Source organism: Oryx dammah, unplaced genomic scaffold (genome assembly GCF_014754425.2).
Source record: "Oryx dammah isolate SB20612 unplaced genomic scaffold, SCBI_Odam_1.1 HiC_scaffold_25, whole genome shotgun sequence".
In the NCBI taxonomy this organism is placed as follows: Eukaryota; Metazoa; Chordata; class Mammalia; order Artiodactyla; family Bovidae; genus Oryx; species Oryx dammah.
In genome coordinates, this window is record NW_024070209.1 from 10,332,618 (window position 1) to 10,348,154 (window position 15,537).

The 15,537-nt window shown below is 44.6% G+C and overlaps 2 protein-coding genes and 1 long non-coding RNA gene across 5 annotated transcripts in view; 2 read left to right on the forward strand and 1 right to left on the reverse strand.

Moving 5' to 3' along the window:
- SLC4A5 (solute carrier family 4 member 5) overlaps nt 1-6,329 on the forward strand; it is a 92,809-nt gene extending 86,480 nt beyond the window's left edge. Inside the window, exons 21-23 of one of the 2 annotated variants that reach the window (XM_040223862.1) lie at nt 2,718-2,869; nt 3,239-3,413; nt 5,540-6,329. In XM_040223862.1, coding sequence (XP_040079796.1) covers nt 2,718-2,869; nt 3,239-3,413; nt 5,540-5,719 — 507 coding nt within the window. In that variant the 3' untranslated portion in view covers nt 5,720-6,329. The remainder of the gene's footprint in view (nt 1-2,717; nt 2,870-3,238; nt 3,414-5,539) is intronic. The other variant, XM_040223863.1, reaches the window with a different exon arrangement.
- Nucleotides 6,330-8,727: 2,398 nt separating this feature from the next.
- Nucleotides 8,728-14,385, forward strand: LOC120851267. Its single transcript, XR_005718276.1, has 2 exons — nt 8,728-9,759; nt 11,686-14,385. It is a non-coding gene; the product is annotated as an uncharacterized LOC120851267 (long non-coding RNA).
- MTHFD2 (methylenetetrahydrofolate dehydrogenase (NADP+ dependent) 2, methenyltetrahydrofolate cyclohydrolase) overlaps nt 14,293-15,537 on the reverse strand; it is a 32,432-nt gene continuing 31,187 nt past the window's right edge. For both annotated transcript variants that reach the window (XM_040223886.1, XM_040223887.1), the window contains one exon: nt 14,293-15,532. In XM_040223886.1, coding sequence (XP_040079820.1) covers nt 15,369-15,532 — 164 coding nt within the window. In that variant the 3' untranslated portion in view covers nt 14,293-15,368. The remainder of the gene's footprint in view (nt 15,533-15,537) is intronic.

The following is a 15,537-nucleotide window of genomic DNA, read 5'->3' on the forward strand; positions in this document are numbered from 1 at the left end:
TGCTTTAGCAAGTGGTATAAAGCTGACACTAGAGGCACCTTTTTGCCACTTTACTCTGTCATTAATATTTGAGAAAAGCTCCTCCCTGGATATCCAAGAAAGATTTGCATCGATTAATCTAGAATTCTAGATCACAGGCCCATCACTGATCAGAGTGTAATGTCACAGGCCCTTCAGCTTTTCTGAGAAAGCTCTTTCAGCCTGCAAATGACAAGATGTTGTTCAGTTGCTAAGTGGTGTTTGACTCTGCAATCCCATGGACTGCAGAACACCAGGCTTCCCTGTCCTTCACTATCTCCTAGAGTTGCTCAATTTCATGTCCACTGAGTCAGTGATGCTATCTTACCATCTCATTCTCTGCCACCCTCTTCTCTTTTTGCCTTCAATCTTTCCCAGCATCAGGGTCTGCCAAAGTATTGGAGCTTCAGCTTCAGCGTCAGTCCTTCCAATGAATATTCAGGATTGACTGGTTGGATCTCCTTACAGTCCAACGGACTCTCAAGAGTCTTCTCCAGCACCACAATTCAAAAGCATCAGTTCTTTGGTGCCCAGCCTAATTTATGGTCCAGCTCTCACATCTGTACATGACTACTGGAAGAAACCATAAGTTTGACCATATGGATCTTTCTCAGCAAAGTGATGCCTTTGCTTCTTAATACACAAATGACAAGACTGGAGACAATTCCCTAGGCTTAATGATGAGGTGATGATAATCAGTCACTGGCAGCTGCAAACTAAGACAGTCCAGTTCTTCTGTTTGCTGTGGTTTTCACACTCGTTAGAGCGAAACAGAAGTTTTAAGCCATATTAAATTTGTGTCAGGCTTCCCTGGTGGTCCCATGGTTAAGAATCTCCCTGCCAATACAGGGGACATGGGTTCGATCCCCGGTCCCAGGAAGATTCCACAAGCTGTGCGGCAACTAAAGCCCATGTGTCATAACTATTGAAAATGTGCTGAACAACAAGAGAAGGCACTGCCGAGAGCAGCCTGCAGCTGCAACCAGCGAGTAGCCCCACTGTCATCAACCACACGCAGCAATTAAGACCCAGAGCAGCCAAAAATAAATTAGTTAAAAGATTTGTGTTGTTACAGATTATAGCTTAATCTTTTATTTAAGATTTCATTTCTCTCTTCATTGTTCCCACACTTTGAGGCTGATTAGGCCAGATTTTTTTCAGACTATTTTCCATTATAAGTTATTACAAAATATTGACTCTTGTTCCCTGTGTTGTACTGTAGATCCTTGTTGTTTAAATGTTGTATATACAGTAGTGTGTATCTGTTAATCCCATACTCTAATTTATTCCTCCCTCTCCCTTTCTCCTCTGGTAACTGTAAGTTTCTTTTCTTCATCCGTGAGCCTGTTTCTGCTTTAGACAGATTCATTTGTATTATTTTTTAGATTCCACGTGTAAGTGATGTCATATAATATTTGTCTGACTTAGTATGATATTCTCTAGGTCCATCCATGTTGTGCAAATGGCAATATTTCATTTTTTATTGCTGTGTAATAGGATAATATTCCATTGTATGTATGTGTGATGTATACATATCTGTAGATATATAGAAATACACCCACATTTATTAAACCAATTGTCTGTTGATGAGTTGAAATTTTTACCTTATTTAATAATAAGGCAAAAACCTCCTAAGTCATATACAAATGGAATGATGTCATGGACCCATGTTTCCTTTAAGTTCAAATGTCGTAGAGTAACGTTTATAGCATGTGGGTCCAAATCATGCTTTGTGTTTAAAAAATGAACACAGCCTAGTTTATTTTAAATGAGAGGCTGCTGATTTGTTTGGATTTGCCAGCATTCTTAAATGGACTTCCAAAAGTTGGATATAGGACTTTGTGTTCTTGCAAGTGTTCAGCACAGCAGCCCTGGGAGGGAGCGAACCAGCCTTGTGCAGGTAAAGGGAAGGAGAAAAGAAGGAAAGACGCAGCTTAGACAGTGGAGACGTACCTCAGAAATCTTCTAAAGAGTCACAGTGCCCACTGTAGACCAGGATGAGTGGTATGATCCCATGTTTGAAAAAGAGAACTGCCCGAGAGCATGATGGGAAGGACAGCTACCCACGAAACCATCAGCAGTTAGTTGTCACCCAGTGGCGGTCACTTCATACACTCTGTTCTGCTTCTTTTTTACCTGATTGTATATGTTGCATGAGTTTTGTTCCTCAACATGTACTGCCCACTAGTAGGTAAGCTCATCAAGTGTTGCCAGCCCCCTGCCAGCCAAGCAGTGCAGTTTAGGGGGGCCCTTAGCTGGGGCTGGAGGTGGGAAGGGGCTGGCACGAACGAGTCTGTAGAGATTTGCCATGTTTCAGAAGGTTAATCTTCAGCCAGACTCGAACGAGTCTGTAGAGATCTGCCATGTTTCAGAAGGTTAATCTTCAGCCAGACTACACAGCTTCTGTAGGACATAAGATGGTAGGGGGTGGGGAGGCTGGGCGAGCAGCTGTTCACTGGGCTAGAGAAGGGGCAGCAGAGCCCCAGAGACCATCTCCTCCCCAGCGGACACTCTGGCTCCAGGTGTGCTCACAGACGCGCCGTTCCTCCAAAATTCCAGCTCTTTCAACACTTGGGGGAAAGCCGAGGCTGGCCAGGCTGCCTCCGTGACTTGGCAGACACTCCCATCCTGAACAGAGTGGCCAACAGCCTGCTGTGGGCACGGCCCAGTCCAGAGCTCTGCCTCCCCTCTCGTTTCAGTACATCCCTTTGCCGGTGCTGTATGGAGTCTTCCTCTACATGGGTGTGGCCTCCCTGAATGGCATACAGGTAAGAACACTTAGGTCCTTAGGTCCTCAGTTTACAGATGAAGAAACAGGTTCAGAACTGAAAACCCAGATCATGCTGATTCCTATGAGCATTTCACTACCCCTCTCTTTGCTAAGGCAAGCTCCACAGAAGAAAACATTTTGTTATTTACCATGATATACCAGATGTCTTGGATAGCTTGTGTTGCTTTCAAGTGGCATTTTCCTTGAAAGTGGAGTGTTTTTGGGGGCCTGCACCAGGGCTGTACCCCTCCCCAAGAGCTCAGCAACCCCCCATGAAATCTCATTATACCTCCTCCTAGACTTCCATTCCCCCTCCTTTGCATCCTCGAGACCTGACCAGGGGTTCCCCTCAATGAGACCCTGCTGTGGCACCCATTTTACCAGATCCAAGCCCCCAGCAGGGCCAGCAGGGTCCCCAAGGCCTAGCTGAGACTCACACTGTCCTCACCAGTTCTGGGATCGCTGCAAACTCTTCCTGATGCCCGCCAAGCACCAGCCAGACCATGCCTTCCTGCGGCACGTGCCGCTGCGCCGGATCCACCTCTTCACCCTGGTGCAGATACTCTGCTTGGCTGTGCTCTGGATCCTCAAGTCCACAGTGGCTGCCATCATCTTCCCAATCATGGTAAGATGGGCACAGGCTTCTCCCTCCTTGCTCTGTAGGTTCAGCCAGGGAAGGTGTCCACGGGGAGACCCACCCTAGTCTCCTCCACAATGGCCTGACTCTCTTGGGGTTACAAAGGCAGGCACGGATCAAGATTCAGGTTGTGACTCCAGGCCAGTTGGAGCTGGGGGGTTGATGGTGGAATGGAGAGGCTTAGAGGGGGCAGAAGTTGTGTGTGGTGGGTGGATACTGTAGTGACAATCCACATGCCTGCCTCCACCCAGCTCAGGTTAGGGCGGTTCAGTGAGAATACAAAAGCCACCCAAACTCCCCTTCTCTGTGGTGTGATGGAGCTGGGCAAATTCAGCAAGGAGACTGAGTGCCCCACTGCCAAAATTCAAACCAAGTGCAGAAGTAGATCTATGCTAAGTCTACCTTTCAATATAACTGAATTTGAAAAAATGAATGGGGGGGGTGGGATAGGGAGAGCTAGAATCAGAGATTTAGAACTTCAAAGTTTAATGTCATTAACATGTCATTGTTTGGAGAGGCTGGGGAAAGTATGTGAGAATTCTTTGGCTATTCTTGAAATTGTGGGTAAGTTTTAAATTATTCCAAAATTAAAGTGGAAAAGGAGAAAAGCCCACAGAACGTTGCATCTGTCCCCATGGGGAGCAGCGGGCTCTGCCCCTGCTGGGGCCTGGGAAATGGAGGGGGTTACCGTGGTGGGCTAATGTTCTGGGGAAGCCCTAGGTGGGCCCCAAAGCCTGCAGGGCTGGATTAGGGGCCAAACTGAGGACACAGAGGAGATCGGAAATATCCTGGGAGGGCTCTAGTCAGTGCTTCTTGATCCTGGCTGTTCATAAGAGTCACTTGGGAGCTTTATAAAAGTACGTGTGGGCCTCACCCACAGATTGATTAAGACAGAATCTTAGAAAAAGCCAGGCATTGGTGTTTGTAGTAAGTTTACATACAGATAAGCATGAATCTGCATCCAAGGTTGAAAACCACCACTCCAGGGAATGTGAAATGGATCCTCTCCAACAGTGGGGAGTTCAGGAGTGATGAAGAGCAGGGGCTGAGTGCTGTTTCATTTAGTTGTCACTGGCCCTAAGAACTACTAGTAACCCCATTTTATAGGCTGGAACCCTGAGGCTGTGAGTGACTCAAGTCATACAACCAGAAAGAACTAGAGCCAAGATTCATACCTTCCCCCACATTGATGTTTTATATTTACATGCAGTAAACTTCACTCTGCTATTCTATGAGTTTTGATAAATCACAGAGTAGTGATTCCACCACCATAGTCATGAAACAGAACAGTTCTGTCACCTCTAAAATTCTGTGTTGTCCCTGAGAAGACAGCCCTTCTTTCCACCTTTGCCCCTAGTAACCATGATCTGTTTTCAGAGCCAGGATTTTTGAAAACCAGGTCTGTCCAACTCCCCAGCTCTGCTTGCTCCCAAGACACAGGACCCAGTGTTAAATATGGCTGGATGGTTTTCTCCCTGATCTCATTTAATGGCCAGTTCTTGGGGGTGAAGGGACAATATTCAAAAGTAGCTACTTGGACCTACTGCGTTTATTAAAAGGTCAGTGTTTAATCTTCTCCAAAGAATGCATGTTTTGCCTTCAGTTTATTTATCCTGAAAAAAACACAAACTTTCTAGCCTTTCCTTTAAATATGGCAGCACCCAGCTTCTGTTAGCAGAGATTGGCAGCTCTTAGAAATGGGGACACGGGCACAGTTGATCTCAACGTCTAATTCCTGAATCTGCAGCATCAGCACCTCTGCCGGGAGATGCAGCCTCTTGTCAGAGATGCAAATCTGTGTGTTAACTGTCCGCCCAGTGATCTGATGCAAGTTCAAGTCTGAGAACCACTAATTTAAAGAATAACTAGTTCTCCACCCACGGTTCCCCTCTGGCTTCCCACCTCAGCTGTCACAGGCTCTGTCCTCAACTGAGGAAAGGCCAGATGAGAGGAACCAAGATGGGTGGGAGGGGAACCATTGTTTGGGGGAAGTTTTGAGAAGGTTCCAAAGATACCAGCAAAAGTCCCTAAACATAGCTGACTGAGGGAGGGGGGAAAAAAATGCCGGAGTGTGGGGCCTTGAACCCACGGTTTTCTCTGAACTCTCACCACAGATCCTGGGTCTCATCATTGTTCGAAGGCTTCTGGACCTCATCTTTTCCCAGCATGACCTGGCCTGGATTGACAACATCCTTCCAGAGAAGGAGAAAAAGGAGGCGGATAAGAAGAAGAGAAGGAAAGGGGGCCACGAGGACAGTGACGAGGAGGTGGGGAGGATGGGAGGCCTCAGCTGATGGGAGGGATCAGGACCCTCCCTCCACCTCTGCCATGGCCAGGGAGGGGTGGCTTCTCAGGGAGCCAGGGGGCACTGCCCGGGCCCAGCCTTGGTCTGATGTGCTGAGATCACGTCTGTTTCTGTGAATACCATTAGTGTAGGCCAGAATGTATGAGCCCCTTCACCCAGGGAAAAGGTGGGCCAGGCCTACTGTCTCCAATTCCTGTGGGCCCCTGGGCTCACTGTAACAGCAATACAGGCCCCAGAGGGGACAGCGCAGAAGCCTCGGCTCCATCATCAAGGTTATGACAACTGACCTCCAAAGGACAGAGCAGGCCTGGGGGAGAGTGCTAATGGGGACTCATTAGTAGACTGGATTCCTGGGCAAGTGGGAAGACTGGGGCCGAGTCTTGCTCGGAGCTGTCCCTAGGGTCCTGGGGAGGGAGGTGGGGGAAGAGGCACAGGTCTTCACTGAAAGAGTAGCCTGTTCCCCAAATGTCTGGGACCTCTCAGTTGCCCCATCAGCCCCTCTCTTCTCCCATGTTCTTCCCCGTCTCACCCTAAAACAGTGAGTCAACAGACGAGAAGCCAGTCCTGAATTTATAGTAAATCACAAAATATTTGGGGATAAGATTGTCTACTTCTAGTGTTCATTACAAATGATGAAACTGTCCCCAAAATGGAAGTGACTCATCCAAGATGGTCATGTGTAGGAGGGAATAAGAAAACCATTCCCCACTTGGATCATTTCCCATATACTAAGCTGCCCATGCCATTCCTAATAACCATGTCTGGCTCCCATTCTCCCAGTCTGACCCAAACCCATATCCCTGGCTCCACCATCAACTATTCTAGCAACGTTGCCTTTTGCAGATCAAAGTTGCTCATAGGCAAGCCCTTGCTGACTGACTGGTGACGATTAAACCATCTTCTGATGATAGTGATAGGCCCAAACTCCCCTGGTCCTTGATTACTGTCCTCTTCCAGGGAGGTAAGAGGCCCATAATCCCTGTCCACATGTTTTTCATTGATTTCCAGCACCACCACCCCCGCCCAGCCACCCCAAAGGGCTATGCTGCACGGCTTACAGGGCCTCAGCTCCCCAACCAGGGAATTGAACCCGGGTCACAGCAGTGAAAGCGCAGAATCCTAACCACTAGGCCACCAGGGAACTCCCCTGTGTGAATAAGTTAGATGATCTGAAAGTTAGGTTCTGCAAACAAAGAAACCGAGGGTCTAAGTGCCTTTTAAAGACAAATATTCTTTCATTGATTCGTTCAGTAAATATTTGAGTGACTACCACATGCCAGGAACTATTTCAGTTCAGTTCAGTCGCTCAATCATGTCCGACTCTTTGCGACCCCATGAATCGCAGCATGCCAGGCCTCCCTATCCATCACCAACACCCGGAGTTCACTCAGACTCACGTCCATCGAGTCAGTGATTCCATCCAGCCATCTCATCCTCTGTCGTCCCCTTCTCCTCCTGCCCCCAATCCCTCCCAGCATCAAAGTCTTTTCCCATGAGTCAACTCTTCGCATGAGGTGGCCAAAGTATTGGAGTTTCAGCCTCAGCATCAGTCCTTCCAATGAACACCCAGGACTAGTCTCCTTTAGAATGGACTGGTTGGATCACCTTGCAGTCCAAGGGACTTGCAAGAGTCTTCTCCAGCATCACAGTTCAAAAGTATCAATTCTTCGGTGCTCAGCTTTCTTCACAGTCCAACTCTCACATCCATACATGACCACTGGAAAAACCATAGCCTTGACTAGATGGACCTTTGTTGGCAAAGTAATGTCTCTGCTTTTTAATGTGCTATCTAGGTCGGTCATAACTTTCTTTCCAAGGAGTAAGCGTCTTTTAATTTCATGGCTGCAGTCACCATCTGCAGTGATTTTGGAGCCCAAAAAAATAAAGTCTGACACTGTTTCCACTGTTTCCCCATCTATTTCCCATGAAGTGATGGGACCAGATGCCATGATCTTCGTTTTCTGAATGTTGAGCTTTAAGCCAACTTTTTCACTCTCCTCTTTCACTTTCATCAAGAGGCTTTTGAGTTCCTCTTCACTTTCTGCCATGAGGGTGGTGTCATCTACATATCTGAGGTTATTGATATTTCTCCCAGCCAATCTTGATTCCAGCTTGTGCTTCTTCCAGCCCAGTGTTTCTCATGATGTACTTTGCATATAAGTTAAATAAGCAGGGTAACAATATACAGCCTTGATGTACTCCTTTTCCTATTTAGAACCAGTCTGTTGTTCCATGTCCAGTTCTAACTGTCGCTTCCTGACCTGCTTATAGGTTTCTCAAGAGGCAGGTCAGGTGGTCTGGTATTCCCATCTCTTTCAGAATTTTCCACAGTTTATTGTGATCCACACAGTCAAAGGCTTTGACATAGTCAATAAAGCAGAAATAGATGTTTTTCCGGAACTCTCTTGCTTTTTCCATGATCCAGCAGATGTTGGCAATTTTGATCTCTGGTTCCTCTGCCTTTTCTAAAACCAGCTTGAACATCTGGAAGTTCACGGTTCACATAGCTGAAGCCTGGCTTGGAGAATCTTGAGCATTACTTTACTAGCGTGTGAGATGAGTGCAATTGTGCAGTAGTTTGAGCATTCTTTGGCATTGCCTTTCTTTGGGATTGGAATGAAAACTGACCTTTTCCAGTCCTGTGGCCACTGCTGAGTTTTCCAAATTTGCTGGCATATTGAGTGCAGCACTTTCACAGCATCATCTTTCAGGATTTGAAAGAGCTCAACTGGAATTCCATCACCTCCACTAGCTTTGTTCATAGTGATGCTTCCTAAGGCCCACTTGACTTCACCTTCCAGGATGTCTGGCTCTAGGGGAGTGATCACACCATCGTGATTATCTGGGTTGTGAAGATCTTTTCTGTACAGTTCTTCTGTGTGTTCTGCATTAACAGTAAGTAAAACACATGGTGTCTCTCCCTTCCCACTTACTACTACTCCTCCACCTCTTCCTCAAGGGTTTTCATTTTTAACTCAGATCTATTGGTCTTAGGACTCCTGTGCTAGGCATAATTCAAAGAGAACTGGGCTATAAGAATTGGGACTCCAACCATATGGAAGCCCCAAATCAGACTATGTAGATTTCAGTGATCTCACTTTAGTGTGGGCAAACCCCCTCTTTCCTTCCCTACCCCCTCTGCCCCTAGTGCCCCCAGTTGCCCATGGCACCAGCCTGCCCCCTCTTGCATTGTTTCGGATGCAGTAATCCAAACATGACCTGTTGAGCCTCACATGTTTGCCTGTGATTGTTGAAATGATTGAGAGCTCAAATACCAGCTGAGCTGCTCCCTTTGGGAGAGCAAGTAGCATCACACTGGGATTATAAATTAGTCAAGGTCCTAGGGGTTGGTCCCCGAGATTCTGAATGAGTCACAAGCACTTTCCACATGTTGAAAGGGAACCTGCCCCGGAAGGATCAGATGTGGCTAATGAAGAGCCTGGGGGATTTTCTTTTGCTGTCTTTGCCCACTCCCAACCTCAGCTTCCTATCGGTGGACAGTCCTGTCATCAAGACAACATCGTCTATCCTGGGCGTAGTCTGAAAGATTGCAACCTGAGTCCTGACCCTGGTGCTCCTAAGGGCTTGCCACTTTCCCATTTTAGGGATCCTGCCAGCCCCCACAAGGGCCTTCCAGCAAAGGGGCTTCCCATTATATTCTCCCACAGAAGTACTTCTTCCTTTTGCATTTCCCATTCTCCTTTCCTCTTTGTATACGTCCATCTCCCTTCCTCATTTTCCCCTGGCCCTTGCCGTGCCTCCCACCTACCTCTGGGTGAAGGAATAACTGAAGCGGAAGCCACCCATCTCTGGGGTCCCTGTATTCATCTTGTGTAGCACTGGCCATGGGGTTAGAGAACAGAAAGGAGAGGAAGTGGGGGAGGGAAGCACTGGAGAAAGAGAGTGTTCTCCAGGATAGTCCTCAACCTGCTCCAATCTGACACTTTAATTTTCCTGCCAGGACAAAGATCTTCCAGTTGGAGTTACTCACTCTGATTCTTCCTTCAGTGATTCAGAACTTGACCGAAGGTAATAGCCATGAGACAGACTCTTTGGGTGTTAGCTAAGAGAATAAGCAATGGCTTGAATGACTATGATTTCTCAAGCCAGTGTCTCAGTAAAAGGCCTTTGCTGCTCCACCACAGGACACAAAGGCACAGACTTGATGAACTATCAAATAACAAATCTGTCCTCTTAGATGACAGCACACAAGCGTATTCAAGTTTGGTAAAGGAAATTATTATAAAATAGTAAGTAGAATGAAAATTGAAAGTAAATATTGAAAAAAAGACAATAGAAACTAGACATCATTTGAGTATATATTATTGAAAGCCAGGATAAGTGAACTTTAAGGATCAAAACACCAAGCACTTTAATACTCTGTGGAATAAAATAACAGCATGGTTAATTAGCAAAGGTGAGAAAAGGTATCAGGGAAAATAAATATCAATGATCAAGTGGAGATAAAAATAGTCAAGAAAGAATTCAAGGCCCAGCAACTCCCATGCCAACAATGTGATTCCTTGCTATTTTTAATGCGAAGCCACCCTCAAAACAGGTGGGACTACTCGATGACTGAAAACAAGGAAAGGGATCAAAAATGGAAAAGAGGAATTGAGGGTCAATAGAGTCTGCCTCAGTCATCACTATGGAAGATGGTGAGGGCAGCCATACTCCTACAGTTCACCCTAAACTGGACCGGAGGCACCGTGCTAGATCCAACGGGACAAGCGTGGGCTGTCCCAGGACCGGAGGCAGCTGACTCCAGATATAGATGGCACCCACCCAGAAGATTGTAAGACACATGTACCAGAGAGTGTAGATCACCCAAGGGATCTTCTGAGTTATAAGTCAAGCTGTTATCACATTGCCCGGATGAGATTTATCACCAGTACAAGCGTTAGGCCCAAGGCCACTGTAGCCCAGGAGTGTCAACTCCAAATGACATATCTGCCTGCCATCTCATCCCACTTCCTGAGCCAGGGCTCCTGTGCCCCTCATGCCACTGATCTTTATAAATAAATGTGTTAGGAGAAAAGCACTCTGTCTATCTTGATTTATTTTCATTTTACAGTAGCCTATAGAAAATTGAATCGCCAAATGCTCCAATTTCAGTTAATGGAGAGAGAATTTGGATCAGGATAGAATATCTCCGAAACCCTGTTAAAGGACTCAAAGCATAGGACAAGGTCAAAAATGCAGAATATTTCATAAACGGTAATGGTACCTCAACTACACTGGTATTTTACTGAATCTATGAAAGTAGATGGAAGCAAAGATGACTAAATAGCAGGATTCCATGTCGGTGAAGAAAAGAAACTCAGCAACATGATCTAGTTTAGCAGATTAGCCTCCATGATCTACCAGGCATGGTGCTTAATCCCTGGGCCCAGAGAAAGACAGACGTGTGAACAAAGATATACACCACCCTGTGCCAAGAACAATGGAGCACACCTCCGAGAAAGGACAGGAATCTAAGGGAGGGATCAGCCTTACCCAGAGAATCTGGGAACAATAAATAGGAGTCTACCGGGTGTGCACAGAAAAGGAAAAAAGAGAGAAAAGGCCCTGCAGGCACCGAGAAGAGGCCTGAAATACTACAGAGACACAGGGCAAAGAACAGGGCAAACTGCAAGCAGGAGTTCGAGCAGAGAAGGTTCTTGTCTCGCCAGGCTAAGGAGCATGAATTCTCTCCTTTGAACAATGGGGGACCAGTCAGGTCATGATCCAGAAGTTCACTCTGGCAACCATGTGGAAAATAGGTTGAAGTAGGGCAAGAGCAGTAACTGTGACCGCTGAAGGCCAAGCAGATAGGATACTGCTGGTTCCTGTGATGTGTTAAGAGATCAACAGGAGAGACAGAACTGTTTGCCCTAGAACCCTGTTCTGGGAGATAGCATCTAAAAACACCATACCCTAGAAAAATCATTCTTCCCTCCTCTCTTTCTCATCCAGCATCACCCTGCACTTCAAAATCTCCTGTCCAGCCTCACCTGCCTTCAGCTACTCACAGAGCCCCGTCTTCATGGTGCCACAGGTGAAAATAGAGATGGAGCCAGAGTGTGACTTCACAGACATGGACAGATATGGGAGAGAAGCTGACGGCGAGACCACCCTCTAGGAGGAGGAGCTTCCCCTGGACATGGCACAGTGAGGGCCTGCGCTAGTCTTCAGCGTGAGGGTCTGGGCCAAAACTCTTCACTTTTCAAAGCCTGTTCCTGTATTTACCAAGCAGAGAGTCATCCTGCCTGATTGGTGAAAACTGGAGATCTGTCGTGCAAAGCCCTTTCTTTCCCTTTGTAGTTATGAAAATAACGAAAGCTTACTGGTACACCTTATTTTAAAATGCAATCCAGCATAGAAATGATAACATTTCTTTTGAGATGAAAAAAAAAAAATGCTTGCCTCTCAAAACTGTAGATAAGATAAAGGGGCACTAGTCAGTTTTTATTTAAAACAAATATCAGTTAAGATTTTTCTTAATGCTTAGATTTTAAATTATCTAGATGGTCTTAAAAGAACTGTTAAAATACTTGTACTCCAATAGACCAAGGTTGGAAATTTTGTTTTGCATATTAAGAAATGCCAAAAAGGTCCTCTTATCTCTCCATCCCGTTCAGTTTTCTATGAAGAGTTTGAACCATCTGCATTCTGGGCCTTGTGCCAGCACAGAAGTGTGCCTGGGGCTTTCCCAGTTTGACAGCTAGTTCTGAAAGTCTGGCTGTGAAAGAACCAACACATTCGAGTGGATGTTTTAAAAACAAGTGAAATCTCAAATCACATGGCAAATCAACCAAATGATCCTTTAAATTAGTATCATTGGTTTTTCAAGCACAGAGTCACATTTCTTGATGCACTTGGGTAGCTCTTCCCTGAAAGTTTTCAATGGCCTGATTCCCAAAGTCCAACTAGCATTCACATGAACACTGCATGTTAGGCAAGGCTAATATGAAATTTTGGAAGAGTATAACTCTGTAGTAATAGTCAGACTAGTACTTTAAGGAATAATTGGAAACAAACTGGGTAGATTAAAACCCATTAAATCACAGACCTTGCTTAAGATCAGTCTTTTTACCTTCAATTCACACTTAACAAACACCAACCATGTTTATTTACCACCTCTCTGTGTCTGATAGCCACAGTGCATCTGACATTTACCTTCTCCAAAACAACTATGGATTTGAATCTTGGGTAAATTACTTTAGTTACAGTTACCAGACTTACTCAAGATGACAGATGCAGGTGCTTTTTCTTTATTCCTTTCTATTTTTTTAAAGGTACAAATGACACTAGACTCATTAACCAACTTGAGTATGGGGATAGCTAATTGCCTCTGATCCCCAGAGCCAGTATAGTGCCTAGTCCATAGAAAGCGCTCAGTGTTTATGAAATGAAATATCAGAAGTCCCTTCTAAGGATACTGCCATGAGGTAGAGCTCTAAACCTCCACCACTTTTCCTGAGAGCAGTAGAATCACTTAGCTGCTCACTAATCCAGAACCATTGCCTGAGTTTAAGTATAAATTCTTTGTCTTCATCTACACCAGTTCTGGGAGAGCTGACAATCTACTCTTAACATTGCAGTTTTAAAACCTGGCTGATTTCCAATAGCACTTTGTCCAAACTGTGTTCTAGAAATGGTATGGATTCAGGATTAAATGTGCTTGATTAATCAAACAAGCTGGAAAGCTAAAATGTTGATTTTTTTGTTGTTGTAAATTGATCACTGTAATTTTTACCTTGTATGTTATTTGCATTTTGTACACATACACAGGAACATTTTAATTTTAATAGCTTTTAACAGGTTGACATTGTTACTTCTTCATACAGGTCATACTTTTTTCCACTTGTAACTACAATTCAATAAAACTTAATCCCATTTGCTCATCTTGCTCCACGTTTAATAATTTAGGTGAGTCAGTAGGTATGACGTACAGACAGGAACTATACCTCACTTACAAAAACATCTCTAGAACTATCACCCCTCTTCATCTCCAGAAAACTGTCAAAAGCATAAAGGCAGCAAAGGAACAAGCAGGGGAGATGGGCGGCTTTGCATTGCTCTCCTTCCTCTCGCTGCCTCAAGCTGCCTGGAGCGGGAGCTGCTCCTGCCTTTATGAAAGCCAACTACTCAGCTCTGAGCAGAACACATAGGACCTACCCAAGCCACAAATATGCCTGCCACAGCAAATACTTTCCGATCTGTGCAATCAAACTAATGTTTTAAACACACACACACAGGAAAAAAATTTATATATATAATGTGGAGGAGGGGGAGACTTGGCAAAACATCAAGAAGTCCTTTGTAAATTGAACATATGGTTTAAAATACTCAGAACAAGACTAACCACTGAAATGAATCTTACAGAGGAAACTTCTGGCTTGGGATGTACAATTAAAAGGACTAGGCTGGTTTCTCCATAGCTCTTTAAACCAATTTGTTAAAGGCATAGGATTAGATGTACCAAATACAGGAATATTTAAATTGATTACATCCAATGAGGAAAATTAGGTCACAAGAAGATAGTAGAGGAAAGATGAAGTATTTCAGAAACTCATTCCATATCAGTCAGAAGTGTTTTATTTAAAAAATCAAAATGATGCAAAAAAAGTCCCTTAATAAAGTCTGATTAAATTCAGTATTAACTCTCATTATCAAAAATTGATCAAGGAAAGCCAACAGGTGCAGCCGAGAAAAGCTGGCAGCTGTTGACAGTTCTTTGGTGGAAAAGTAAGTTGCATACTTATACATAGCTGCCCTAATGATTATCAAGCCCAAGTTATGTTTTCCAAAAATAGGTTTCAAGATACACTAAAGAAATCATACAGACACCTCTAACAGTATAAAATTTGACAGTGAAGTTTGAGGATATAGGAAAAGTCAAAAATGACAACACACACAAGTAATTTATAAAACAAGCCTTTCAATCCTAGAAAAGTAAAATGGGGAGATCCCAAGCGATAATAAACATAAAACAAGGGCTAACAGCAAATGGGAAAAACCCAACCATTTTCCCAATGACTGAGTCACAAAATGATAGCTTAGGAGACTATTAACTTGCAGTTTTCCTTCTGTTTATCATCAATACATATATAAATTAGGGTAAAGTTTTTTCTACTCAATTACCATCATTTCTTTCTTTTTTAACTCTTCCCTAATTTTCTCTAGCAACATTTTTCCTTTGGTTTGACCAGTTGAACTCAAAAGGTTTGGAACCTAAAGTTGAGTATCAACTCATTATTGGAATAGCACTTGGGAAATGTAATCATAGAAAAGACAAGTTTGGGCAGCACTGGTGGTATAATGGTGAGCACAGCTGCCTTTCTAAAGAAGACAAATTTCAACTGAAGTGGCCTGACGGAGTTAAGCAGCCATTCTCAGTGTGACAGGGTCCTCCCTGTTAATCTCTAGGGTAATGTTTCTCTTGGTTGGATCGCATGACCCAGCACGATAGTGGCATGCTCCCTGGTAGGTTACTGCAGTGCTGTGTGTGCAAACACACACTCATTTAAGCTTACAATAAATACAAAGTATTGTTTAAAGCCATGTAAGGAAAGAAAAAATATTGCATTTCTATTGACCTGGTTTTCCTCTTGAAATGGCTTGGAGTGCTGTTCATGACACAGAAGACACAATAGTTAATTACTTGCTGCTCCAAGTTCCTTAGACTTCCGTACTTCCCGTTCTTCGAGCCTCAGCACTTTTTTTGCAGCAATAATGGTATTCTTCATCAGCATTGCCACAGTCATGGGACCAACACCCCCAGGGACTGGAGTGATGTAACCTGCTTTCTTCTTGACTCCTACA